We start from the raw sequence: 18203 nt of genomic DNA on the forward strand, positions 1-18203 counted from the left end.
ACATGTTTTCTTGTTCATAAAAAATGTACATGTAACGTCTAATAGTTGCATATTATGGCACTCCAAAACATAATCAAACTCTCTAAATAAAAATACTTTTAGTTAGAGAGTGGGGGACAAACTGTAGTGGCGAAAAATGGTACTAGAGGCCCACGGCTCAAAGAATACATTTTCAATCAAATAGAGCAACAACCTACAAACTTGGTAAAATGGCCCAAGAATAAATTTGCTTGGGTTCGTAAGCCCAGACCTATAGATATACAAACCCATTTAAGCAAAAATGCCAGCTACTTGAGTAGACAAAGTCAATAAGTAATTTGAAATCTTCTCCAAGCAATTGACTTTACAAGACTCGGTCTACACTCTCCTAACTGCAAAATGGAGAGAATCTCGGAAGACGTGTCACTCTATGCATCATTCGACCAAGCATTACGAAGAAAGGGTTGTTCAGTCTCCAAATGAGATTCCTATTTAAGAAAGAGATCATTCTCAGAGAAGGGAAACAGACTGCACACTAAACTCTCTTAATTCTCTCAATTCTTACTCTCTAAGCATTCTCTTTTCAATCAATCTCCGGCCTCCCGACGATGACCTTAGCTAAGTATTCTACTCTTATTACCAGCCTACTTGTTACGAACTATTTTACTAACTTGACCGACGGAGTCTCTTTGGCCTGCACCACTCTGGTGTCCCAAAGACTTTACAGCCTTTTTTCCCTTTTTGTTGTGTACAGGTTGCCGGTGCCCACCTTCGATCGATTCAATTGTAGATTCGTTCGTCTACAATACATATCATATCTTTATCCTCATAGCATAAATATAAAGATTCTATCTAACTTCCTTACCTCAGGTCCGAGCAAAGCAAAAAAAATTGAACAAACTTCACAACGAGCCTATAATCATAATCAAATAGTTCTCTTTAGCATCACATGGGATTTCTCGTGCCCAACACATATACCCCATGTGTGCATGGGCCATGCACACATGGTGCAAATTATACATAATTTCCAAACATGCACATTTTTCACATAGAATCACAAAAGAATAATGTCAATTCTACCTATTATCCATGCATGGTTTCTAAGTAAAAATTATATGTTTGAATAATAGGCATATATTTGAACGTAAAAGTACATTTGCATGCGACATGCATACATGGAAGCATTATTAAAAAGTGACGTTAAAAACGATAATTCCTATATGTTCACTTCTAACATTTTCAAGAAAACTCAGCAATATACTCTTCTACCATTATCTACTTAAGTCTCAAAGTTGATTAAACAAATTCAGTTAACCCCTTTAAATTTCTCATAAAATAATATTTACATTTATTATTTTAAATCGCTTAGAAACAACAAAACTTGAAATTATTTAGAAGTGCTTATAAAATTTCATGTTTCCTTTAAAAAATAACATTTTCTAACATAACAAAATTACAAGATTTGGTGTGAGAAAATATAATTTTAAATGTAGGAAAAATATATTTTCACTTGTATTATTTAAAACTTAATTTATGTAGTGTAAGCTCATTATTTTTAAACAAAATAATTATTTTTAACTTAATAACCTAAACTTTCAGCAACTATTTATTTTGTTTAAAAGTCAAAAGTGAATTTAAACCCAAATATATTCTTTATTAAAAATAAAGAAAACCCCACTTATTAATAATGTGAAAATTCATGATTACATTTTAAAAATATCATTTTAATAAACACATAAGTTAGGGTATTAATTTATTTCAATATAAACACATTATTTTTTTCATTTAAAAGACATTTCTAATTTTTACCGAGACTTCCAGCAACAAATTAATCACTCAAAATCATAAACTTGGATTAAAATTTATATTTTCTTCATAAAATATAAAAAACAGTAGATATTAATTGAGTAAAAATATCATTTTAAATGTGAATTAAAATACCCTTTTATTTACATAAAATCAACATATTATTTGGAACATCACTTATGCATGCAAATCATTATTTCACCAATTTTATCCACCAACTATACACAAAACCAACAAGCATATTTAATCATGAAATTCATCTTTACATCATGCTTCTCAAAACTCATACTTATAACCTACATGCTCAATCAACACAAATCCAAACACAAACCCTAGCATGCACCTATTAACATATTTTCACCCTAAGATAGAAACCCTAACACCATCTAGATATTTAAATCATAGGCAAATCTCAATATCAACATACATAAGGCATGCTACAAGAAAACCCTAGGCCGAAACCCACAACATACTTTCATTCCTTATTGTTTTCCAAAACCCAAGAGATTCCTAGCATGCTCCTAATGTCACAATTTATCACAAGATAGAAAAAGGATTAAAACTAACATGCAAAGAGATAAGAGACCCTAACATGTTCCTATTTTCAAAACAATGAACAAGTTCATAGAACACCAAGAGAAACATAAACAAAACCCAACATGAAATCTTTACATATGCCTTGGCCGAAACCTACATGAACATAAACATAAAACACCAACAATCATCATATTTTAGTAGATCAAAACCAAAACCCTTGTCAAACTTAATCATACATCTTCCTTAAATAACAAAGTAATCATAATCATAAAATCACCATGCATCATATTCAAGTATCTCAAGAACAACCCAAATCAACACATAACAAGGATTCAAATAGACATCAAAACCTCAAGATCCTTTCAATATAACAACAGAATTAAAAACAAGGTTTAGAGATCAACTACCTCCTTGATAGAAACCAAAACCCAAAATGGTCACCACATTCAATCAACCCCTAGGTTTCGAAATCCACAAAAGAAAGACATAAACATTAACATGAAAACTAAATTAAGAAGATGAGAATGTAGAAGAGAGGATTAAACCACCAAGAATCAAGACACTCACCTAGGTTCGAAATCTCTTCCCCTTTTTCTTTCTTTCTTCTTATCCTTCTCTCTCTAGCTCACGCTCACTCTCTCATTCTCTCTCTCTAGAATCTGGCAGCCACCAAGAGCAAAATGCTCTCTTTTCTTTTCTTTCCTTCCTTTTAATCTAACCTAGTAATAACTAGTCCTAATGGGGATGGGTAAGTTTCCCGAACCATTTCTCCTAATTAAGCCTAAAATCAATTATAATAAAAAGAATAGATAATTAGAGAAATGTCACAATTCCCTTACCCAAAATAGCTATAGTCTTCCAATTTAAGCTATTTGATTGAAAAAATAAATGGGAATAAAAATCTTCCCCTTTCCCCTTTCCCACTCTTGCCGTCCACCTCTCTATTTCCTCTTTCTTTATTTTTTTTTTCTAATTAAATAAAATAAATCTAATAAAAGGAAATAATAAAAAAAATATGCAGAAAATCTATTGCATGCACACCATACAACCATGTACATGCACACACACAATCACTAAGGTGCATCCCTACTTACCATGTACCTTGGTATATTCAATCAAAAACTCATTTTATTCACAAATTAAATTAATAAAATAAATAAAATAATTAACAATTAAATTCACACAATTTCTACCAAGCACTTCAAACAATAAAAAAAATAATTCATCATACTTAACAATTAAACAAAACAAAACACAAAACTAATAATAAAAAAAAAATTTGGTGCGCTACATGGATCTTCGTAGCGGCTACCACCAAATCTGTATTCGGCCTGACGATGAATGGAAAACAACCTTTAAAACGCCTGAAGGACTTTATGAATGGCTTATAATGCCATTTGGTTTGAGTAACACCCCAAGTACTTTCATGCGCTTATTGAATGAAGTTTTAAAACCTTTATTGGCCCCTTTGTTGTTGTTTACTTCGACGATATACTCATCTTTAGCAAGTGTCAGGAAGAACATATGGCTCAGATTTTCCAGGTTTTACAGGACAATAAACTCTATTTGAATCTGAAGAAGTGTGAGTTTCTTGTCTCTCAATTGCTTTTTATTGGGTTTGTCATTAGTGACAATGGTATTCATGTTGGTATGCACAAGATTGAAGTTATCCAAGACTAGCCCACACCTAAATCAATTACTGAGCTACGAAGTTTTTATAGTTTAGCAACCTTTTATCGTCGCTTCATTTGTAATTTTAGTTCGCTTATGGCACCATTGACAGATTGCTTAAAGGGTGGCAAATTTCATTGGGGAGCCTAACAAGAAGAGTGTTTTTGACTTATCAAGCATAAACTTTGTCATGCACCTGTCCTTGCCCTTCCCAACTTTGACAAGCATTTTGAGGTCGAAACTAATGCTTCCATGACCGGTATTGGCGCTGTTTTGTCACAAGATGGTTGCCTAATGGAATTTTTCAACGAGAAATTGAACGATGTACGCCAAAAATGGTCTGTCTATGAACAAGAGTTGTTTGCCATAGTTCGTGCTTTGCATCATTAGGAACCATACCTGCTACACCAAGAATTTGTCCTTCATTGTGATCATCAAGCCCTCCAATATCTTAGTTCCCAGCGGAATTTGAGCGGGATGCATGCTCATTGGGTCCTTTTTTTGCAAAAATTCATGTATGTGTTCAAACATCAATTTGGTCACCATAATAAAGCTATTGATGCTCTTAGTCGGCAGTCTCATCTTTTGACTACTTTGAACACTGAAATATTGAGCTTTGATGACTTCCCTTCTTTGTATCAAGATGACCATGAAATCCATGCTATTTGGTTGCAATGTCGCGATGGTGGTGTTTTCAAAGAGTTCCATCTCCATGCAGGTTACCTTTTCCATGGCAACCAACTCTGTATACCTCGTATCTCATTATGTGAACATCTTATTCAATAAATCTATTTTATTTATTACGTGCCTGCTGCACCCTGAGCAAGATAGTTAAACTTGTGTTTTTAGGGGTACAATAGTATATATATACAAGTATTATATGCTCAAATTATGTGTATATAATATATATATTTTTAAAAATATAAAATAAAAATTTATATTATTTAAAATATAATATCAATTACAAACTATTAAAATTGATTTATATATATATCTTACTAAGATTTAAAATAGAATTATAATTTATAATATTTTAAGTATTAATGATATTTTATTGTATATTTTTTGTAAAATATTTTTATATATAAAGGTAATTTAATAAAAAAATTGATTTAGAGTAAAAATAATTTGGTATATAATAAAATTAATGTTAAAAGATAATGATAATTTGATTAAAACATAATTTATAAAGGTGAGTAAAAATATTTTAGTCAAAATAATATAAATTTCATTCCATTCTCTTAAATTCCATACTTAATTACTGATTCCAATGTTTCAACTAAACGAAACAAAAATTTTGATTCCTATTACCAGTTCATTCCTATTAGCATTACCACTATGTTACTTTTGCCCACCTTCGTTGGCGTCACCCAAATGAATATGGGATACAGTATATAGTTAGGATATTCATATTTGCCGCTTCATTTGAATGACAAGACAAACCTTCATCAACACTCTAACAATGAGTTTAGACTCGGTTCGCTCGGCGGGCTCTTCCGGCCAAAAGTCTAAGCGAAGTCTGAATCCCTCCTGTTCCGATCTCTCCAGTAACAGTAAGAAGCAGAAGAAAGAGACGAACCAGAAAACCCTAGGTGCTGCTTGGGGCTCCAGTTCTCTCTCTTCCTCTCGCTCTTCATTCCGTAAATCCCCCTTCTCCGATTTCGGCAGGTCATTTCTCTTCTGTTTTCTTCTTATTCTTATATTTTTGTGTTATGATTCATTAATATTCCTTATTCTAGAACTGGAGTCAATTCGAAAAATTGTTTGGCCATGGATTGAACGTTCATGATCCCAAAACGGGAAATGATTTTAAAAATTACTCTGTCTAGTGGTCTTGGTTCAATTTCTCATGGCACATAGAAATGTGCGAGTGCTCTGCTTCCTATAGATAGATTGTTGGAAACAATTTGCATTTTTGTGAGTTTGAGGGTTTTCTGGGACATAAAACAAAATAATTAATCGATTTGAAAATCATGTGTTTCTCATAAATTTTGGTGGCGATAATTTTATTTATTTATTTTTTTTTGTGGGGATTTTAAATTTTAGTTTATGTTTATTTTTTAAATATGTATTTATTTATTTTATGCATTGTACTGGAATTTGATTGGTATTGGTGAATGCCTAATAATAAAATCTGATGCAGCTATATGGTAGAAAAGAATAAGAAACTCCATAATCAGTTCAATGGAGTGGCTTCAAATTCTTTGAACAGTAGCTCCAGTTCTGAGCAATCAATATTTAGAGGAGTTTCTATCTTTGTTGATGGTTTTACCGTTCCCTCCAGTCAGGTTTGATTACTTTCTGCTTACATTTCCATTCTTCTCTCTAAAATGCTGAGAAGTGATAATAGAAAGAAGAATAGGGAGTGGTTTGATTTTAAAAAACATTTAGATCTTAACATCATTTATTTCGTAATTTAAATTGATTCACCGTGTGCTATTGGACTAATTTAAGTGATTTATTGTAATTTTTGTTGTTCTTATCACCGGAGAGGCCAATGTTTTTAATAAAAATTATACTAATAAATATACAAAATATATAAATGTATATATTTTTTTAAAATTTTAGAGGGGCCAATATACATTTTTTTACATATTTGTCACCATTTTATTTTTTCAAAAATACATTGTACTAAAGATATAGATAAAGAAAGCTAGGGGAGCCATGGCCACCCGAGTCTCCCCTAGCTTATCACTATTATCATATTTCTATGTTTTTTTCTTCATCCTTTTAGTGAGAAGGGGATGTTATGGCAGGATTAAAATATTGAATTGGATTTATTGAAGCTTCAGCTTCCCCCCTCTCTTGATTTCCTATGATAAATTTGTTAAATGTGGTTCTATCTCCTTGTAATTGTAAAATTAACATTTCAGGAACTGCGGGGATACATGTTGAAGAATGGTGGAAGATATGAGAACTACTTTTCAAGGCGTCGTGTCACCCATATTATATGTAGTAATCTTCCCAGCAGTAAACTAAAAAACCTGAGGTATATCTATCTACATGTTCTTCAAACCTCGAAATATATGAACTATACACCTTATATATATCTGATCTTTTATTTTGTGATTCCATCAGGTCTTTCAGTGGAGGGCTTCCGGTGGTGAAACCCACTTGGGTTGTAGATTCTGTTGCAGCTAGCAAACTCTTGAGTTGTAGGCCCATTATTTCATTTTTCTTAATAACTTCTAATTTAGATTCATTTTGACATGATCAGTTTTGCTCCATTTAGCTTTAATATCAACAAATTAGAATTGCTTTTAAGATATTACGTAGTAATCATGATCTAGGGGTTGGATGGAGCAACATAAGGTGGCTTAATTTGAAGTATGTATTTTTTTTTTGTAGAGATACTTAAGGGTAGGAACTTCTCATGTACAAGTCCAGATTATTCTGTTGTGCTTGAGAGCTTTGAGTTGCTCCCTCTCTCTGTTATTTGTTATTACACTAGGTAATTCATTTTTATGATTCCAGGGGTCCCTTACCAACTGGTCCAGCTTGCTGACAACCAGCCAAGGTTGTCAGCTTTCTTTGCTACTAAACTCTCTGTCGAGGATTCTTGTCTTGTTAATTATGACAATGAGCTTACATCTAATAGAGGAAGTCTACTAACGGAGGAGGATTATTTATCTGAAGTTGGTGAAGAAACTGAATACATAAACCAAAATGGAGGAGAGTCTGATGATACTGCACATCAAAAGATTCAAACACTAATCGAGAAACCAACTATTGGAAGTGAAAAGTCTTTGGAAATGAAAATAGCACATACATACAACCTTGATGCAGAAGATGATAGCAGTGTGAAAGATTCTGTTCAAGGGGGTCCTTCTCAGCCCTCTGCCTCACTCAACAATTACTGCTTAGAGGCTTCACCAAACTCACCAGCTATTGGGTCTTATGGGTGTCATTCAACTCTCACTGATCCAAATTTTGTGGAAAATTATTTCAAGGTACTGATCAGCTTGTTTCAAACAATGTCTGCTGATTATTAGCCTCAACCCCCCTCTCTTTTGTTTAAAAAGCTATATTACCTCTTGGACCTCTGCTAGAAAAGGTAATTTATAGAATGCTGTGCCTCACGAACCTACATGCGTAGCTTAGATTTATTAATCTCTCTCTCTCTAGTTGCTGCATAGCTGCATTAGGTACGGAGTACTATGTAAATTCTGATGTTGCTGGATTATCTGGAATCCAGAAGTTCTTAGACATATACCAATAAAAAAATAATTATGTTGGATCTCCAAGTATAATGTTCATGTAGCTTCTGCCTCACACATTTACCTGTCTGAACTTTGTTTTCTGCAGAGTTCGAGGCTGCACTTTATAGGAACCTGGAGAAACAGGTACCGTAAGCGTTTTCCTTGCCAGTCTAAATGGATCAAGAATACCAATTCAAATCCTTCTTCAGCTGATTTGCTCAGGACAGCTATTATCCACATTGACATGGTACTATTAACGTTGAACCATATTCATTTTTATATTCTTTTTAATTATGAGGGTGGGGATAATGACTTCGTTGTACTTACTGTTCTGAAAATTTGTCTGATTATTTTTGCCTTGCTATTTATTCATAGTTCATCATGTTAACAAGTTGAACAAGATGTTCATGATCAAACATAAAATAAATTGTATAAAACACCATAGTGGCTAGGTTATTTGGGTTTGAAGCAATTTTGGAAATCCAAATATTAAAAGCTGCCAAGGCAATTTGGGTATTTGAGGAGTATAATAATCATTATTTGATGTTGCAGGACTGCTTTTTTGTCTCAGTTGTCATCAGGAATGATCATAATTTGAAGGATAAGCCTGTGGCTGTATCCCATTCGGACAGTCCCAAAGGAACTGCTGAAATTTCGTCTGCCAATTATCCTGCTCGTGTTTATGGTAGGGTTTTTACCAAGTTATCTCAGATAAAGTTACTTGTGCAATATATTCTGGACCACATTTGATATAATCAAAATTTTACTTGTACTTTTCAGGAGTAAGAGCTGGAATGTTTGTTAGAGATGCCAAGGCTCTTTGTCCTCACTTAGTCATTTGTCCCTATAATTTTGAAGCATATGAAGAGGTGGCTATTCATTTAACTCTATCATACTACACTACCTTCGAAATTATTCTCATGGTTATCATTAACAAATCTGATTTATGTAGGAGTGCTTTTTTTTTTGCCATGGCCAGTATTTGATATGATTCATTCATTTGTAAATTATTTTCATTATTTTATATGTTGATAATATCTGCAGGTTGCTGATCAGTTCTATAACATATTGCACAAGCATTGCAAGAAAGTACAGGTCTGCTTCTGGAAACACATCCTCTACATGCAGTTCATATGTTACTTTTTATTAGTGTTCTTTTTTAATCTAAACAACCTATGAAGAAAATAATTCTCTTATTTTATTATGAGAAGAATAGTATACATTTATAGGGCTGTACAGAATAAATGAAATAAATACTGTGGAAATACTAGTTTACAGTTGTATTTACAACTGTCAGATTTATTTCTATAATAAGATGATTGGGTATTTGTTACCCAAATATGATTTAGTTGTATTTTATTTATTTATGTTTTCTGTTATTGTAATTGCTAGGTTTATGGGATCACATTTATAGCATTGATCCTAGGGTTTGTATATATCTTTATATAATAGGAGTATGAACGTACAGTAAAAAGATATATAAAAAAAAGAGAAGAATTTCAAGCTTCTCTCTTCAAGCTCTGTTTATCCACATGGTATCAGAGCATTTTCTTTAATTTAGCCATGACAAAATATGGTATAGCCACCAACAAGGAAGCTACAGATGTTACCTCTGAAACTACAAGCAGTCGTGAGATTTCTGTCAACAACCATGGGACTTCTGACTCAAATAACCATGGTATTTCAGAGGGTTCTCTTTTGCCTATTACAGGACACAAACTTAATAGGCACAACTATATTTGATGGTCACATTCAGTCATGATGTTTGTAAGTGGCTGTGGCAAAGATGACTAGCTCACAGGGACTGCTATCCAACCAGCAAAGGAGCATTCAACATTTAAAAGATGGAAGGCTGAAAACATGGTTTTGTCATGGTTAATCAATCCCATGACTAATGAGGTTGGAGAAGATTTCATGCTCCATGAAACTGCTCAAGAAATATGGGAATCAGCAAAGGAGATGTATTCAGACAAGGAAGATACTACAGATGTTTTTGAGATGGAAGGCATAATTCTGGATCTACGCCAAGGAGACCTTTTTGTCACTCAGTATTATAGTCTCCTCAATCGGTATTGGCAGAGGTTAGACTTTTTTGAGAAACATGACTGGGACTGCAGTGGTTGTGCAGTCAAATACAAACAGATTTTGGCAAAGAAACGTATTTACAAATTTTTATTGGGGCTAAATAAAGACCGCGATGAGGTGCGTGACAAGATCTTAGCAACCAAACCTCTCTCAAACATGAGAGAGGTGGCTTCTGAAGTTCGTTGAGAAGAAAGTTGCAAGAAAGTCATGTTAGGTCCCAAAACAACTCAGCCTCAACCTGAGAGTTCGGCTCTTGCTGCTCGTGGTCAACACTTCTCTTCCAATAATAACCAGGAGGAAGGCCTTGGCGCAATCACTGCAAACGACCAAGTCACACAAAGGAAACCTGTTGGAAAATTAATGGCAGGCCTGCTGCTTGGAAGCCAAGAGAGAGTCGTGGACATCAAGCTTTTGTTGAAGAAAAGGAGGCTAAACTTGAACCAAGTTTATTTAGCAAGGAACAACTTGAATTACTCAAGAAAATGATCAATCAACCTAACCAAGGTGCATCATCTTCCAACAATGTAATTAGATTCGGTTCTTTGGCTCCAAAAGGTTATTTTCTTACTGCTCTAAAGGTGAGAAAAGAAAAAATAAATCAATAGATTGTGGACTACAGAGCTTCAGATCACATGACCGGAGATGCTACAATATTTCAAAATTACAAACCTTGTATTAGAAACATTACAGTTCGTTTGCTGATGGCTCTCTCTCAAAAGTGGTTGGCATAGGCTCCGTTATGATTTCTCAAGATATTATTCTGGAATATGTTCTTTTAGTTCCTAATTTGGACTGTAATTTGTTATCTATTAGTAAACTCACTCGGAATAAGAATTACGTTGCTAATTTCTCTCAAAATGGTTGTGTTTTTTAGGATTTGGATTTGGGGAAGACGATTGGTAATGCTGAAATGTGTTCAGGTCTCTACATTCTCAAGGTTGTGAATCATCCTGAAAGACAACCTCGCACAACAGTTTGTGACAAAAAATCCTATTTTGTTTCTGTTTCAATTTCCAATAAAGATAGTAATGTTATGTTGTGGCACTATCGCTTAGGTCATTCAAATTTTATGTACCTCAGTAAATTTTTTCCCTCTTTTGTTTAATAAAAATTCCAAGTTGTTCCAGTGTGAAATATGTTAGTTTTTAAAACACATTCGACACTTCTTATCCTATGGTGCCTTATAAGTCAACTCATTTTTTTCAATGATACACAGTGATGTTTGGGGCCGTCTAAAATAAAAAATATTATAGGTTCTAGATAGTTTGTTTCATTTGATGATGATCATACTAGGCTTTCTTGGATATTTTTATGAAAGAAAAATCTGAAGTAAGCCAAATTTTTATAAATTTTCATCATATGATTCAAACCCAATTTCATGTCAAAATCCAAATTCTGAAAACTGATAATGCAAAAGATTATTTCAGCACTTGGTTCGTTTTTATTAAAAGAGGGTATTATTTATCAAAGTTCATGTGTTGATACACCTCAACAAAATGGGATAGTTGAGAGGAAAAATAGACATCTTTTAGACATTGCGAGATCACTCATGTTCACAACAAATGTTCCAAAATTCTTTTGGGGGAAGCTTTTCTTACCGTAGCCTACCTCATTAATAGAATGCCAGCTCGGGTTCTAGGTTTTCAAACACCTTGTCAAGTTCTTCTCCACTCTTACCCTAACACTCGTCTTCTCTCCATTCTCCCACCCAAGGTATTTGGTTGTAATGTTTTTGTCCATAATAAACAACCAAACCAAAATAAATTTGATCCAAGGGCATTCAAATGTTTATTCTTAGGGTATTTGATAGACCACCATTGACTTATGTATACACTAGGAGGGGTAGGAGAGGTATTGGTAAGGCTACTTTAGGGGATAATTAGTTGGGGAGGTTAATAAGGTTGTTATGTGGGTTTGTATGGTCTGTGGGTGAGGTACACGGTAGTAGCATGGTTATTAGAATATAACCAAGGATGTGAGCCTTTTTGTAGTCTGTCGAGTAATTGGTGGGTGTAACCCTTCGGGGAGAGAACTAGGCTCTCGAAATCCTAGATATCAATACAGAGGCAATCATTTTCTTTCCTATTTTCTGGCTGTTTTCACTATTTATGCAGGGTTAACTTATCAAAGTTGTATCAGAGTTTTCGGTCTACATGGAGCCAAAGAAGATGGATTCTCAAGTTGAGCTTTGGGATGAGAAGTTTGAAGTTGTCGAAGCTGAGTTTCAGACGGGACTCACGGAAGTTTGATCTGATTTTCAGCAATTGTCGAAGGAGATTGAAATGCTAAAATCAGAGGACCAACACTTGGTTCACAAAGTTACCAAGTTACCCTATAGAAGAGTACAGTAACTAGAGGTGGACTTTCTGTCATCGATTGAACCAGCCCAATTGGCGTCTGTGAGCACTACTACCTTTTGTTCATTCGTATTTTTTAAATATAGTCCTTTCCCTGGTGTTTGCTTCAAGTATCTCAAAATTCTATAGACAACATTAAGATGTCCTTGAAAGATAGTGTGTGAAAGATAGATAAGCTTGCCAACCAACTGCCAGTATCTTCCTTTTGTCAACTAGATCTTCTTCGAACATTTTTGTTTTGTTCCTAAGTTCAATAAGAGTTTTACTAGGCTTGCTTCGTAGCATACCTATTTCTTTCAAGAGGTCGAGAGTGTATTTTCTCTTAGAAACAGAAATACCATTTTTGCTCTTTGCAAACTCCATACCTAGAAAATACTTTAATGCACCCAGGTCCTTAACCTCAAATTCCCTTGTCATCATTTTCTTGATCAGATACATTTCTTCGATATCATCACCAGTAATAATAATATCATCGACATAAACTATTAAGATGGTTACTTTTCCTTTCTCAGAGTGCTTAACAAACAGAGTATGATTAGTTTGTCCTTGAATGTACCCAAGATTCTTGACCACTTTTGAAAAATGATCAAACCAAGCTCAAGGAGAGTGCTTAAAGCCACAAAGTGACTTGTTGAGTCTGCAGACAGTATTCTTATTGAGAGTTTCCTCAAAACCTAGGGGTTAACTCATGTAGACCTCCTCTTCAAGATCACCATTTAAAAATGCATTTTTTACATCAAGCTGATGTAATTCCCAATCTAAGTTTGTTGCTAGTGAGAGTAAGACTCTGATGGTGTTGAGCTTGGCAACTGGAGCAAAGGTTTCAGTATAGTCAATTCCATAGGTCTGTGTAAATCTCTTGGCCACTAAACGTGCTTTGTATCGCTCGATAGAGCCATTGGATTTATATTTGATAATGAACACCCATTTGCACCCTACAATACTTTTATCGTGTGGTAGTTCCACTAGGCTCCAAGTGTAATTTTGTTTAAGAGCTTTCATCAAGAGCTTCTTCAATATTCCTGGAAATAAGAACACTTGACAAACTGGAGGTGAAAGCTTTGAATGAAGATGACAAATTAGAATAAGAAATAAACTTGGAGATAGGTTGTTGGGTACAAGACCTAGTCCCTTTTCTCAATGCAATAGGGACATCTAGATCAGATTCAGAATTTGAGTAATGGTTACTTGACACATTTGAGGATAGAAGTTCCATCACCGGATCGGGCTCTTGACTGTGGTGAGGATTCACAACTTGGTTATTTCTTTGAGAGGCATTTCTTCTAGTGTAGACACGTAGCTCTTGTTGTTGATTCAATTCAGGAAGACTTGTCCTTGTTTCTATGACTGGTTCATGTTGGTTGTCTAGAGCAAGATCAGATGGAACTGGAGTAGAAACAAGAACGAATGAATCATTGGGAAGAGAAGTAGAAACAAGGACAACTGAAATATTAGGACAAGACAGAGGAGTTGGAGTAGGTTGATTCAGCGGTAACTCTAACTCTAGGGTGTCCTACAACCATTGAGCTTCATGCTCTAGAGAAGGATGCTCCCCCTAAAGCGAGGGGGCGGATAATATAGAGTATCTTAAAAAAACTAACATCGCATGAGACATGTCTTTTTGGTGAGAGGACAATAGCACCGATAACCTTTTTGAGTTGGAGAATAACCAATAAAAATTGACTTAATAGCCCTAGGGTCAAGTTTGCTGCGATTATGAGCATGGATATGAACAAAAGCGACACAACCAAAGGTTTTGACAAAAAGAGTATTAGTGGAAACGTGGGGATAAGATTGGTGAAGTATTGAGTATGGTGTTAGAAAGTGAAGGGGACGACTTGGTAGACGATTAATAAGGTATGTGGCTATTAAGATAGCATCTCCTCAAAGATACTTTGGAATATTCATGGTAAACATGAGGGCATGGGCTACCTCCAACAGATGGCGATTCTTTCTTTCAGCGACACCATTCTGTTGAGGGGTATCAACTAGGGGTGAACATTTGACTTGAAAAACCCGAAATCTGAGCAACCGACTGATTCGAGCTCGAAAAACCCGCTTTTTTTAAAAACTTGTTGAATTCAGGTTAAAACTGATCTGATCCGACATGTGTTCGGGTTTGTGTTTTGTTGTAATCTCAGGTTCGGGCGTAACCCGAAATTTGAACTTAAAAATTCGAACTTTGAAAAATATTTAAAAATAATATTTTATCTATAATATCTTAACTACATACATAAAAACGATATACTTTCTCTTATGTGATATAACACTGACACTAGTTTTTACTTTTTTAATTTTTTAATATATTTTGAAAAACATAAAAACTTATCTATCATCATTTAAGACTTTTGACTTTACTTTTCAATTTTTCATTTTCTTTTTTTTTTAATACATTTTGAAAGCATAAAGCCAAAAAAACATTAATTACTAATATTTTAATATTTTTTTTTCTCACTTTCTCTCTCTTTGTTTACGTACATGCCGTCAAAAGATCATGCCCCAATTTTTTTTTCCTTCTTTCTTTTGTCTCTCTAAACTCTCGCTAGTCATCCTCCGTCTTCTCCACTTTCTCTTCTCTGAAACTTTTTTGTTCTTTTTTCAGAGGCTTCTTGACAGAAACTTTCATCCCCTCTCCTGTTCCAAGGCCAAAACCTCTACCGTCTTTGCATGAAGGTAAGCTTTTATTTCAGTCGTCCACCTTTCCCCTCTCTCTTTCTTCGTAGGCAGCAAGGTTCGACGATCATTAGTGACAGTACAGCTGGAAGTAAATGTTGGCTCGTGCTCTACTAAGGATCTAGGCTTGTAGAAACTATCAAATTTTTGGGTAAAACAATGGTAAAAAAAAAATTGACAAAAAATGGTATTTTTGAAAATCTGTCAACAAAGCCCACAATAGACCCAAACCCAAAGGCAGATATAAAATCCATTACTCGACCACACCCGACCCGATATAACTCGAAACCCGAAAATAAAGAAAATCCAAAATTTATTCGGGCGGGTTCGGTACACACTTTTCAAGCCCGAAACCCACAAAACCCGCCCGATGTGCAGCCCTAGTATCAACATACGAACTTTGATGGATAATTCTACTCTGTATAAGGTATGGTCCTAAAGTGGAATTAAAATATTCCTTGTCATTATCCGTACGTAACTTACGAATGCTGGTCTGAAATTGGGTTTGAATCATATGATGAAAATTTTGAAAGACTTGAAGGGTCTCAATTTTGTGTTTAAGAAGATAAACTCAAGTGATACGTGTGTGATCATTAATAAATGTTATGAACCAATATTTACCTTGAGAAGTGTTAACTTTGGAGGGTCCCCATATGTCACTATGGATTAGGGAGAATGTAGTCGTCGAAGTATAGGATTTTGGAGGAAATTTTTTTTGAGTGTGCTTTGCAAGTTGACAGATATCACAGCGTTAAGAAACAGAACTTTTATTAGTAAATAACGAGGGAAACAATGTTTTAAATAAGAAAAACTTGGGTGACCAAGTCTATAACGCCGCAACATTATTTTGCTATTATTGGAAACAGAAACAGAAGCAGAACTAAACATAAGAGGTTGGTGTCTCGATGAATGTGGACTCTGAAAGAAATAAAGTCCATCATGAATGTTAGCATTGCCAATCACCCTCCTCGACGATAGTTTCTGAAATTGACAAGAATTGGACACAAATTTAGCAACACAGTGATTATCAAACGTAAGTTTGCTAATAGAAATCAAATTACACGTCAATGACAACCAATTTAAGGAGAAGACCAGTAGATAATCTAACGGTGCCTATGCCTGCAACAATAGATAATGAACCATTGACAATTCAAACATTAGATTTAGTAGGACATGGAGTGTATGAATCCAATAAATGATGATAACTAGTCATACTGTTGGATGCACCGGAATCAATTATCATGGTACCTGAGCTACTAAGGAAGATAAAGTAGAATAGCAATTACCAAAGTGAGCAACACCACATGAACTTAAATTGGGCATAGAGGGCAAAGCATAACCCAAATAGGACTGATTGAGGAGTTTGTATAAGTGCTCAACTTGTTCTTTGCTGAATGACGGTGGAGCTGTATTGGTCGAAGTATTACCATCACTGGTAGATTGAGTTTGAGATTGAATTTTTGAGAAAGAGGAGTTGGAAAACTGCCAGATATTGACAGGAAGAAGTTGCTAGCCGGAAAAGGAGAAAAAAAAATTGTGAACAGTACCACCGTGAACAGTGTTTTTTTGTTTGTTGAGAAAAGGGCAGAAAGAAGAAGATTGAAAAAAAAAGTCCAATGCTGAACTACTCTGGCTCTGTTACCATCTAAAAAAACTATGAAGAAATTTTATTATGAGAAGAATAGTATACATTTATAGGGTTGTACAGAATAAATAAAATAATTTCCAAATCAACTAAATCATATAAACAAGGAAAGTACATAAAACTCTACATATACCACTACAGCTATAATCAAATCATTCTGATTTGATTTTATTCCAATTTTGATTTCCTTATCATATCTGTCTACATTTAATATAACAGTTAATTCTAAATGTAGGCTGTCAGCTGTGATGAAGCATTCTTAGATGTTACAGACTCAGAAGGTAAAGATCCTGAGATTTTAGCTTCAACTATAAGAAAGGAAATTTTTGAGACAACCGGATGCACTGCAAGTGCTGGCATAGCTGGGAATATGCTTTTGTCTCGCCTGGCCACCAGAAATGCTAAGCCAGATGGCCAGTGTTATATTCCTCCAGAGAAGGTACTCAATATATCTTGATATATGACTTGAATGGCCTGATTAACCAGTGGTTCAACTATGCTGTAGTCTCTATGTCACAAATGTAATTTATGTCATGATACAGTAAGGATGACAGCTTTGTCACACATTTTATTTTCTCATTTCATCATCTTGTAGTTGGTAGTGGTTGCTGTATTTTTTTTAATCTGTATTTAATAAATGTTATTTCTAATGATTAGTATTTTGCAGAATATTATGTAAATACCTTCATGATAAAGTTTTTGTATTTAGGTGGATGATTACTTGCGTCAACTACCAATTAAGGAACTTCCAGGAATAGGACATGTCCTACAAGAGAAGTTGAAAAAGCGAAACGTTCATACCTGTGCACAGTTATGTTTAATCTCTAAGGTATTTTCTAGATGGTTTTCAAGAGGTCTGCTGCACTATTTGAGATTATTCTATGATTAGTAATAAATGATTTACTGCTTGGGCTTCTACATCCTCAGGAATGTCTTCGAAAGGACTTTGGAGCAAAAACAGGGGAGATGTTATGGAACTATAGTAGGGGAATAGATACTAGACTTGTTGGGATGATTCAGGTTGGAATAAACATGATTTCAACTGACTAAATATATATGCATAAAAATATCTGGTTTGCCTCCTAAATTTGTTGTACAGTTCTCCAAGTCTTATTGTGGCCGTCCTTTCATTTTGTTGCTTTTCACATAACTGAGAAATGGACAAGTTGAAAGAAAGGAGTTAGGATTTCTTAACTGCATGTTTATCAAAGCAGTGTCATTCTGTTTTCAAACAATACCTAGGAGAACAGC

General features: G+C 34.5%; 1 protein-coding gene across 11 annotated transcripts in view; it reads left to right on the forward strand.

Annotated features, from left to right (window-relative positions):
- Nucleotides 1–5277: 5277 nt before the first annotated feature.
- LOC133796511 (DNA repair protein REV1) overlaps nucleotides 5278–18203 on the forward strand; it is a 60286-nt gene continuing 47360 nt past the window's right edge. For 8 of the 11 annotated variants that reach the window (XR_009875471.1, XR_009875478.1, XR_009875475.1 and 5 more), the window contains exons 1-12: nucleotides 5279–5661; nucleotides 6137–6281; nucleotides 6867–6982; nucleotides 7072–7148; nucleotides 7468–7943; nucleotides 8299–8439; nucleotides 8745–8877; nucleotides 8973–9061; nucleotides 9237–9287; nucleotides 17188–17391; nucleotides 17662–17781; nucleotides 17880–17972. Coding sequence is in view for 2 of the 11 variants with exons in the window: in XM_062234093.1 (XP_062090077.1) it covers nucleotides 5423–5661; nucleotides 6137–6281; nucleotides 6867–6982; nucleotides 7072–7148; nucleotides 7468–7943; nucleotides 8299–8439; nucleotides 8745–8877; nucleotides 8973–9061; nucleotides 9237–9287; nucleotides 17188–17391; nucleotides 17662–17781; nucleotides 17880–17972 (1884 nt within the window). In the remaining 9 variants the exon portion in view is untranslated. Of the gene's footprint in view, nucleotides 5662–6136; nucleotides 6282–6866; nucleotides 6983–7071; nucleotides 7149–7467; nucleotides 7944–8298; nucleotides 8440–8744; nucleotides 8878–8972; nucleotides 9062–9236; nucleotides 9288–17187; nucleotides 17392–17661; nucleotides 17782–17879; nucleotides 17973–18203 lie in introns of all 11 variants that reach the window. The other 3 variants (XR_009875481.1, XR_009875484.1, XR_009875480.1) reach the window with 1 other exon arrangement.

The sequence above is a fragment of the Humulus lupulus genome, chromosome 1 (assembly GCF_963169125.1).
Source record: "Humulus lupulus chromosome 1, drHumLupu1.1, whole genome shotgun sequence".
Lineage (NCBI taxonomy): Eukaryota > Viridiplantae > Streptophyta > Magnoliopsida > Rosales > Cannabaceae > Humulus > Humulus lupulus.